Here is an 11,238-nt window from a genome sequence, read left to right on the forward strand (position 1 = left end):
AGCAAATAAATAAAACAGAAGCTAAGGTTATAAGGAACGAGCACTAGCAGTGGCTTAAATGGCTTAAAAATGTTCTACGGTCGTGCCTGATTTGTGTTACAGAGATGTTCGGGAGTTCATCAACGGGTCAACGTGCGTGGAATGCGACCGGCAGTGTGAGAAAGCCGGAGATAAAACGCTGACGTGCCACGGACCAGTAAGAAAAAAACAACTTCTGCTAACTGCTGCGAGGATAGAAGTTAATATCACTTATTTATGAGGACGAGGCATCGTTTGCCTGCGTAACGAATCTGGGATCAAAGTACTGTTTGTTTTTTTTCTTCAAATTCATCTTCAGAACCACAGCGCTTCAGTAAATAAACTTTTTTAAATTTTTTTTTTTTTTTTAAAAAGCAGCACTGAAACTACTTTTTCCCCCCAGATAGGTTCATGAATAATTACCGGAAAATAATTATAGTCATTTTTTGTTTTTTTGGAGGGTAAATGAGGCAGCAACCATCAATTTCCCTCGCAGTATGAGTTAACGCTTGTCCGTTTATTTGTGTAAAAATCTCTCATTGATGATTTTAAAAGCATGTCAACTCCTGGAAATGAACCGACAACGTGGCATGATGACTTGGAGAACTCCAAGTATCGCTTGTGAAAAAAAAAAGTGTTTCTTTTATTTTGTATTTATTTATTTATGTTGTTATATTATAGGCGACATTACTGTGTGATTGACGTGGTGTTACCTCACTGTTACCTCGATATAGTTGATCATTTTCCTATAGCTGTGTGTCCAGACGTGTTTTATTCCTCTTGCGCCACAGCAATTTTCCGACAATCACGACGTCAAGAATAACACATCGCTTCGTACCCGTTTATAGTTACGTTTAACGTGAACCCGCCGTGTTTCTCTGTCGTTTCTCACTTTAGGGTCCGGATCACTGTATGAAGTGTGTTCATCTTAAAGACGGACCAAACTGTGTGGAGAAATGTCCTAACGGCCTGCAGGGAGCCGACAGCTTCATTTTCAAATACGCCGAAGCCAACAGTGAGTGCCAACCCTGCCACCCCAACTGCACCCAGGGGTAAGTGTTATTACTGTATTCATGGAATAATAGGATTGAATGTGAACTGAGTTTATTATTATTATTATTACTATTATTTCAGGTATTCTTTTTAAACTTTAATAAGTAGTTTTGAGAGAAAGAATTGATTGATTGATTAATTCATTCATTGACTGATTTGATTTGTTGCTTTCTTTTACTTACAGCTGCACTGGATCCCACATCCAGGACTGCGTTGGATTGCTGGACAGGTGCGACACGTCTCAGAGCTGATATTACTGTTAGAACCATTCTGTTTTTACTGATGCATCATGCTAACAGCAGGAATAATTAGTTCTACTTCCTGTCATTCCGGACGTCCGGGCGAGCTTTCCCGTTTGCCCGAGTGCCGTGTGACCGTGTCCTTGACCTTGCATGGTTTTAACACCTTAAATTGATTTATTTCTTTTTCAGTACCCCACTGATTGTAGCTGCAATGATAGTCGGACTGTTTGTGGTTGTCGTCATTGCCCTCGGTTTGGCCATTTTTGTCAGACGCAGCAGAATCAAGAAGAAGAGAGCTCTGCGTCGCTTCCTAGACACCGAGGTTAGAAGAGGAAAGACAATTCTCTAGGTTTTCTTATTGTAATAACTGATCTAGGATCTGCTGTGTGTGCATGTGTGTGTGTTTAGATGTACTATACTATAGTATGTATGTGAGTGTGTTATTGTTATAACTGATCTGGGATCTGTGTGTTGACCAGCTCCTGGAGCCTCTTACAGCCAGTGGAACTGCACTGAATCAGGCTCAGCTGCGCTTACTCAAGGAAACTGAACTCAAGAAGGTTAAAATCCTTGGATCTGGAAACTTTGGGACTGTCTACAAGGTAAATATGCTGCGTGCATATGTTTATACACATTTAGTGTATATTCATGGTCTTTGCATTATGTCGTCAATGCGTTTTTATAATTTTATTATTTAGGGCATCTGGAACCCTGAAGGTGAGAGCGTGAAACTCCCAGTGGCCGTAAAAGTCCTCAGTGAAACTACAGGACCGAAAGCAAACGCCAAGTTTATGGACGTAAGTTTGGATGGATGTAAGGTTTATCAGTTTTTTCGTTGCAGTTCCCATTTGCAGGCAGCAGAGGGCACTAAAAATTACAAAATGCTCATTGAATACATAGGGTTAATTTAGTGCATGTCAGCATGTGTATGTGTATGTGAAAATGCAAATATAAAGTCGTCAGTATCACGTTTAACCACATACAGAGACAGATACTATCAACTGAAGTGAGTGTGAACGGTTCAGGCGCATGATATGCGAGTAGCGCGCACACACACACACACACACACACACACACACACAAACACACAAACACACACCCCTTCTGCCTTCCAGGCTTCATAATGTGTCTGTTTGCCTGTTGTGTACTGCAAACTAGGATACAAACATCGCATAAGCGTTATTCAAAATACCGTAAACTCTTACACGCATAATTTGTTCTTCACAGAATCCAAAACATTCTACACAGAATAGCAATCGATAAATGGATTAATTTATCAAGACCTCGGGTGGTTTTAAAAGAATGCTTTTATTAAAGCCCCGATCCACAGTTCTCCTTCCATCCTTTGTAAGTTACAGTGTTGCTTTTACTTACTCACACCACCATTATTTAGAATTTTACAAGTAAATCGCCCTGTAATGGACTGACATCCTATCCAGGGTTAATTCTCCTACCTTGCGCCCAGTGTTACTGGGATTGATTCTGGTTCTGTCACAACCATGACTAGGATAAGGCGGTTGCTGAAGATGAATGTATAATGAATAACTGCTAGAGAAGTAATCTACCTAAGGTGTTCAGGAAGAACATTAGCAGCAGCATTATTGTTCTGTCCTCCATCTCAACAGATGGTACTATTGATGTCCAGTATGGATCACCCCCATGTGGTGAGATTGCTCGGGGTGTGTATGAGTCCCACCGTGCAGCTAGTGACCCAGCTCATGCCCCATGGCTGCCTGTTGGACTACGTTCACGAGCACGAGGACAAAATCGGCTCTCAGCTGCTGCTTAACTGGTGTATGCAAATTGCCAAGGTAAGAGTGCCCCCATTAGTGCATAGTTTTGATTTGATTTGTTGACGACATGTGGCTGATCCGTTGAAAAACGTCGAATGGGTAAGGTATAATGTCGAGAGTACAAAGTGGCAGAAATAAGGTTCCGTAGGGTTTTGGGGCTTACTCTCCTTGTAATCCAGCATGCCCGATACTGCTTTAACAGGAGCTGAGTGCCTCATCCTATCTTGGTGAGCAAACCCTGGAAAGGTAGTAAAGAATAAGGGAGTGGAAATGAGCTTCCTCCACAGGGTAGCTGGGCTTACACTCTGTGATAGAGTGAGAACCTTAACAATTCACGGGAGTAGGGCTGCTGTGCCTCGGAATCAAGAGGAACCAGTTGAAGTGGTTCAGGATGCCCCTTGGTCAGCTCCCAGTAGAGCTGTATCAGGCACATCAGACTGCCAGGACCAAAGAACAACAGGACCCAGCAGACCTAGGACCTGCTAGAGAGATATAATATTACACAGTTGGCATGGAAATGACTGGGGATCTTCCAGGAGGAAGATCCCCAGTCATTCCCATTCCCATGCCACAGATCCCAATCTGTGACTGAGGATAGAGAAGTCTGGACTGACCTTTTCAGCTTTTTGCCACTGCAACCCCCATTGGGAAAGGCAGAAGGAAAATAGATGACATAAGAGAAAGGGAAGGGATAGTATTATGGTGTAGCTTGTAATATGGTAGTCCGATGGGAAAGTGTGCTCAGGTTTGGATGGTGTGCATCCTCAGCTGGGCAGTAGGCTTGGGGAAATCTGTGACCAGTTGCTGTCTTCATCTGTTTTTCTTGGCCACAGATCTTTTCGATTACTGTCTTTGTGGTTATTGGCCATGGTGCTAATCCTGTCCTTGCTGAGACATCCAGCTGGGACTGATAGCCGCCAGCTGCCAAAACACAGGCAGCTGGTAGACCTGCTTCTCTTGTCATGGCTGCAGTCTTCATCCCATGCCGCCTACCCCGGGGCCCAGTCCTGGAAGCAGATTATTGATCCAAAAACTCAGAATCAGATGTGGTGGGTGGATCTGTGATGCAGGCTGAGCCACACATATTCTTCAAGCATATTCTGTGTGAAGGAGGTGTCTTAAACCAGAACTGGTTAATTTTTTTCAGCTTTCTTGTGCCTTCACTAAATTGACCAGCTTACTTTTGGCAATTGGATATGATGTCTATGAACATTAGTATAATTTAGAATCTATTGCTTTACCAGCACTTCCCAGCTTGGCAGAGATGGTCTATCAGCTTGACTAACTTGGTTTGTATGTTGGCAGCTCATTGCTTGACAGACTAAAATGGATTTTTAAGCATAAGTAGCACTGGTTCTCTGGGTTCAGTAGTACAAACCCCCCAACCCTCAGGGCCAAGCCAAAGGCAGACTGAACATGAAGTCTAAAAAAATAGGCCTTCCATAACTCACCCAGTCAAGCAAGTTCCAAAATTAGAAAGTTAGAAAGTTCATCAGACCCATACTTCATCATGGATGGCTACATGATCACTGATTAGTGTGAACTGCTGTCTGGTGTCGTGGTAAATAATGGAGTTTCACAGCTACCTACTTGATTACTAGGAATTCCCCACTCCAAAGCTGGAATTGAGCACTCTGTTGGTGAATTTAGCAATACTAAACCTGGTCTCACAGACGTGTGTCTGCAGGACAAATGACTGGCTGAAGACTGGATTTGGGACCACTGGCAAGTTCTGTCAGACATTGAATGTCAGCTTTAAGTGAACCTCCTTCATTGACTATTGCCCAGGCCTTAGTACTTGATGGGGCTGGTATCTTGATGGGAACTTGTTTAATGTTGTTTTATATTGGTTCAATTGCAGGGGCATTTGTACTGATCCTCCAAATCTAACAGGTCTGAAGCATAATTATATGAAAGTACAGAGAAAGTTTAACAAGTAGTTATTTTTGTTGGTTCTTTGGAAAAACATCATGATGACCTTAGCACAAAAATGGACCAATTAATATGTGCAAAATTGCTTTAACTATTAACAGGGTATGATGTACTTGGAGGAGAGGAGGTTGGTCCACAGAGACCTGGCTGCTCGTAATATTTTGGTGAAATCTTCAAACCACATCAAGATTACTGACTTTGGGCTTGCTCACCTTCTGGATGCTGATGAGAAGCCTAGTAATGCAGATGGAAACAAGGTCAGACTCAAGAGAAGGAAGTTCTAGCTCACACTTGCACAGACACATTGACTTACCATGTTACTATACTTGTATGATAATGTTTTTCTTCCCTTATGCTGATGTCCATCAAGTGGATGGCACTGGAGTGCATTCAGTATAGAAAATTTACACACCAGAGTGATGTCTGGAGCTATGGTAAGAGAGTAACTTTAAAACTTGAAAAGCACATAACTGGCCTCTCTGTCCATTATTTAAAATACATATAACCAGTTTCCTTCTTTCAGGAGTGACGATATGGGAGCTGATTACATTTGGAGGAAAGCCATATGATGGGATTCCTGCTAGTGAGATCCCTGATATCCTGGAGAAAGGAGAACGTCTGCCTCAACCCCCTATATGTACCATAGACGTCTACATTGTCATGGTTAAATGTGAGTCAGTTCTTATACAGTTCATAGATTGAAAAAAAATACTTAATTATCATTTAAGTTACACACTTTCCCACATTCTGTAATGTTATAGCCTAGAATTGAAGTGGGCCTCAATATGCCCTTATAAGCTTTGCACATTGATATTTTTGCCCATTGCTCAAGTTCTGTCACACTGAATGGAGACTGGATGGTGAACAGCAATTTTCATGTCTTGCCGCAGGTTCTCAATAAGCTTGACATCTGGGTTTTGACTGAAATTCTTGGTTTTGAACCATTCCAGTGTAGCTTTGTCAGGAGACCTAAGTCTTTTGCAGACTAGAACAGCTTTTCATCTACTGTAGGATTTTCCTGTATTTGGCTTTATCTACTTTGCCCTCAACCCTGATAACTTTTCCCAGTCTATGCTAATGAAAAGCATACCCGCAACATGATGCTATCACCACTATGCCTCACAGTGAGGCTACCATCTCAGGATGCTGAGCTATGGCTCTCTTGAGTTCCTTCAGAGTTACCTTTGGCATCTTGCTTACTTCTCTGACTAATGCCATTCTTACCTGGTCATTGACTTTGGTGGACAGCCTGCTCTAGATTGAGCTGATGTTGTAACATGGATTTATTGTCAGTCTGTGGTCAAAGTTTGGGATTTCAAAAAAAAAAAAGAAAAGAAATATATATATATATATATATATATATATATATATATATATATATATATATATATATATATATATATATATATATATCTGTATGTATATATATATATATATATATATATATATATATATATATATATATATATATATATATATATATATATAGCCAAAACCTTATGGATACTTTTTTAGAACTTGTCCTGGACTTGATAACTCCTTAGTATTCATGATGCAGTTTGATTAGATATGTTCTCCGATGACAAACACTGGAGTCTTCCAGAAACAGTTGTATTTATATAGAGAATTACGCACAGGTAGACACAATTCAACTAATTATGTTACTTCTGATTGCAACTGGTTGCACCAAAACTAATTTGGGCATTCACGCAATGGAGGTGAATACTTATGCAATCACAAATGAAGTAATCTTTTTTTTTTTTCAATTTGTAAATAATTTTACAAACTCTATAGATTTTTCCCCATCACTTTTTTCTGCATCACATATAATCCCAGTTAAGTCCATTTCAGTTCCAGGTTGTAACACAACAAAACGTGGAAAAGTGTCTTTTTTTTCTCTCTCTCTCACAGAGGTTATAGACTAGATCTAGGTTTAACTACGTTATGAGAAGGACATCTTAGATAAATAAAAGACTTTAGTTCTAATTAAAGGTTTTTAATGAGGTTTCTAATTATCAGTGCATTTCTGTTACTAACATGACTTGAGTAATTGCTGGTTATTTAGACACGGAAATGAATTGTGGGGAAATAGAGATCAGTGGCGCATGCAAATGAGCTTTCAGAGCGTTCTTATTGTCAACATGCGGTAATTTGAGTTGATTCCTGAGCCGGGATGTCAGAGAAACAGTGACATCTAATCTACAGGCCGATAGGACTTTTTGTCCACAGTGTTGTTATGGCATTCAAATAAACCAGTGCAGCTGCATGTGTCAAAGCTGTCACCGACTCACTTCACTCCTTGGCTTATGTTGTCACGTCATGTAACCACCCCAAGGCTGGATGATCGATGCTGACAGTCGGCCCAGGTTTAAAGAGCTCGCCGCAGAATTCTGCAGGATGGCGAGAGACCCTCAGAGATATCTCGTCATCCAGGTGAGTAAGCTGCAGGAAAATAAGCTGTTTTGTCCTCTTCACTATCTGAGGACACGTTCTGAGACAGATTAATTAGCCATTTATTCATTTATTTATTTATTGTCTCAGGGGGATGACTGCATGAAGCTGCCGAGTCCCAACCACAGTAAATTCTTCCAAAATCTTCTAGAAGAAGACGACTGGGGAGAACTTTTAGATGCTGAGGAATTTTTGGATCTTCACGCATGTCCTTCGAGAACACAAGTGAGCGCTCTAATGCTGAATAGTATCCTAGTACATGTTGAATACTTAATTCTGTTTGGCCAAATGTTGATGAATCTCCTGTAACAGCAACTCGTTCTGGCTGAAATTCAGATCACAGGTTTATAGGCGGTGTTTTATAGGAGTCTCTTGTGCTTTGTAACAGTCAGAAATAAAGCCATAATAAAGTTTTGCTCCACGGGAAATTTTGACAACCAACACTTTGTAAATGTTCCACTACATTACATTTAATGATAAATAGATAAAAATGACAACATATTGTTCGTCAATAATCAAAAAATTTGTTAGCGTTGGTAAATTACTGTAATATAAGAGAATAAAGCATTATCTATTGGAAAGCGAATTCAGAACATTCATCCTGTACCACTTTCTGATACTAGGTACAGAAAGTTTATTTATTTGTTATAAATCATGAATGAGACTAAATAGCAATAAAGCTAAAGCGTGCCATTATAAAGTAAATGTGTCTCAGAGAAACACGTCTCCAAAGGAAAAAAAAAACGTTTCAACAGTCTTTCTTTTTCCACTGAACAGAACCATTTTCGGAATCATGAAGGACCTCGTAGCCCAAAGGAATCAGCAGGGGGACGTTCCCAGGTATCATTCGGCCCAACTGGAACCCAGCAGGCGGCTCTCAGCTCACAGGACGGTGACAAAAAAGTGAAGAAGCAGCCCAGTGCTGGATTTGTGGAGGGCAGCGGCAGCCAGGGCTACAGTGCAGATCCTATGAACTTCCTGCCGGAGAGAACACAGCGGGGGAAAGCTGATGAGGATGGATATGTGGCGCTCAGAAAGGACAACAGCTCATCAGGTAGAAAGAATCTTCTTGTGTTCGAGGCGGACAAATGATGCGTTTATTATCAAGCTCACCAGGCAAGCGGAAGCTCCAGTGTGCTGCCTAGTTCTATGTTTTGTTTGCTTTGAAGCTTAATTGTTGAGGCTAAAAAAAATAGTAGATGGTTATGTAATAACATATATGGTGGTTAGCTAGCTAAATGCAGTTATAAAGACTCAGGGAAACAATTTCCCAGCAAGGGGATGAGCATGTCACCATCCTCTCTTGATACATTTTTTGATGCTGTGTACTTGACATTCACAGAGGTGTTGGCAAATGTTTCGGCTGTCTGCTGGCGTGTTCTCTGCTCACATCACAAGTACAAACATTATTTGAACCTGGGGCATTGTCATGCTGGAACAGGTTTGGGTCTCTTAGTTCCAGTAAAGGGAACTTGTAAGGCTACAGCATTCTAAACAATTGTGTGCTTCCAATTTTGTTTATGGGAAGAACCACGTATGAGTGTGATGGTCAGGTAGCCACAAACGTTTGATGACTAAGAAAATGGATAGCACAGTAAAACCCCGTAAAACAATTATTTGCATATTGTGGAGCCAGTTGTTTGCGGACCACTGTATAAGATAACATGAAGAGGTCAATAGCGTTCAACCCTTAAGAATAAGCAGCCTGTTCTTATTTGATTTAGGGTAGTGATGCTTTGTCTTTTCATCTTCTTAGATCATCGGAACGCTGTTGAAGAGAACCCTTTTGTTACACTAAGAAAAACTTTGGAAATTCAGGCACTGGACAACCCGGCATACCACGGCACATTTGATGGACCGCCTAAGGTTGATGAGAAGTACAATAACGAACCTGTTTATCTCAATACTTTCCACAACAAAGGCAATATAAACAAAGCGATTCTGAAGAAAAATGAAGTTTCTGCGCCATTACAATTCACAACAGCAGCCAGCACGACTATCAGCCACGTACCACTAACTGCACAGGCAAAAGAAGGACGATCCCATTACAACAGCCAAGGAGCACATGTTCATTTCTCAATTCCACCAATACATCATCCTCAAAGTGAACCAATGAGCCACAATGTCCATCATACACATTCTGCCCATGGTTTCCATGTAAATACCAGCAAATCTGTATCCTCAAATCAGACTTGCCTTGTAAACCACCAAGCCCAGCCTGGTCCTGTAGATCCACTCGTGCTTATGGCAAAGCCCGTAGCTGCTGGTAAAAGTGGGCTCTCAGGCCATCCGTTCCACTCAGGCAGCATTACCCAACAAGTTCATCCTGGAATGATCCTGGTTGACAAGAAGTACTGGAAGACCTTTGACAACCCAGAGTACTGGCAACATAGTCTTCCACTCAAATCGTCCCAAGGGAACCTTCATAGCTCCTCCCAGAGCTGCCATTCAAGCCTCTACAGACAAAGTCTCAGCAAGCAGAACGGCTGTGTCCGGTCCAGTGTTACCAAGAACCTAGATTATACTCCAGAGTCTGAAGCCATGAGGCCAGGAACAAGTTTGCCTCCTCCACCATACCGCCAGAGAAACACTGTAGTGTAATATCATAATCATCTATGTTCTCCAGAGCCTGATTCCATGACCAGCAGGCCATTTTTTCCCACACATTTCTGAATGATACTGTTCCTGATTTCTAAACCTTTCCCAGTGTCAGTGGGAATACCAGTTCAGTTAGGTATCATTCCAAGAATACTGCCTTCCTTACAGCCATTCTATATAAGTAAGTGTTTAGCAGTCCTGACTAGGTTAACGATTCTTCATTTGTGATGTTAATTATGACACGGTCCAGCTATGAAAAAGGCAAACATAGACCTTTGAAACCGGACATCCTTTGCCAAGAAAGATACTGTATTATTTTTTTTAAGGTTGCAAACACCATTGGCAAAACTAGCATGTTTAAGAGCAAACCTGGATATTAGCCCAATGTGATAATTTTTCATTTACTCTCTGTGAGAGTGTGTCCAAAGTGCCATATTGACTGATTTATGGATGGTATGTCCCCCCCTGTCCTCCCCCATATTTAATGCTCTTCTTGCATGTTATGCTACATTTGCTGTTACGCTTGTCAAATTCTTTGTGGGTTGCTAGATTTTATTCTGAGCAAACCAGGACATCTTTCAGACATGGAGTGGATGCCTATTGCCCTTGAGGGGGTAAAAAATACAGGCATTGCAGAGCTACTGGAAGACATGGATCAATATGGTTGTGTTTGATAATGTATTAACTTAACATTTTTAAGTCTTCTTTTACACCTCTATAAATACATACACACACGATATTTAATTAGCCTTGGTGTTTTTCTTCTGTCTGTTTTCCTTCTGCTCATATAAGTTGTATCTGCTTTATATATATATATATATATATATATATATATATATATATATATATATATATATATATATATATATATATATATATATAAATACTAAATAAATGTCTTATTTAATGTAAAACCTGTCAGGCTGTTTTGAGTCTCAGGTTACATTATGTGGCATTTACACCATTATAGACACAATCAAGGCGATGTTTGAGACAAAAATATGAGATGTTTCAATTTTAAGGGAAATTACTGTGTGCAAATTTCATGCCACATGCCTTTGTTTTGGTTCTAGTTTTGTCTTTGCCCCCGTGCTATCAATTGTTTTGTTTTTTTTGCCCTAATGTGTTCACCTGTTCTGTATTAAGTCCTC

General features: G+C 40.6%; 1 protein-coding gene across 1 annotated transcript in view; it reads left to right on the plus strand.

The window, feature by feature from the left end:
- Positions 1-10,878, plus strand: part of LOC108258402 (receptor tyrosine-protein kinase erbB-4) — a 114,598-nt gene extending 103,720 nt beyond the window's left edge. The window contains exons 14-27 of the mRNA XM_053676131.1: positions 103-196; positions 916-1,070; positions 1,256-1,300; positions 1,503-1,635; positions 1,793-1,915; positions 2,012-2,110; positions 2,939-3,124; positions 5,140-5,294; positions 5,396-5,472; positions 5,562-5,708; positions 7,374-7,471; positions 7,580-7,714; positions 8,267-8,543; positions 9,246-10,878. Coding sequence (XP_053532106.1) covers positions 103-196; positions 916-1,070; positions 1,256-1,300; positions 1,503-1,635; positions 1,793-1,915; positions 2,012-2,110; positions 2,939-3,124; positions 5,140-5,294; positions 5,396-5,472; positions 5,562-5,708; positions 7,374-7,471; positions 7,580-7,714; positions 8,267-8,543; positions 9,246-10,090 — 2,569 coding nt within the window. The 3' untranslated portion in view covers positions 10,091-10,878. The remainder of the gene's footprint in view (positions 1-102; positions 197-915; positions 1,071-1,255; positions 1,301-1,502; positions 1,636-1,792; positions 1,916-2,011; positions 2,111-2,938; positions 3,125-5,139; positions 5,295-5,395; positions 5,473-5,561; positions 5,709-7,373; positions 7,472-7,579; positions 7,715-8,266; positions 8,544-9,245) is intronic.
- The last annotated feature ends 360 nt before the right edge of the window (positions 10,879-11,238 follow it).

This window comes from Ictalurus punctatus, chromosome 26, assembly GCF_001660625.3.
Source record: "Ictalurus punctatus breed USDA103 chromosome 26, Coco_2.0, whole genome shotgun sequence".
Lineage (NCBI taxonomy): Eukaryota > Metazoa > Chordata > Actinopteri > Siluriformes > Ictaluridae > Ictalurus > Ictalurus punctatus.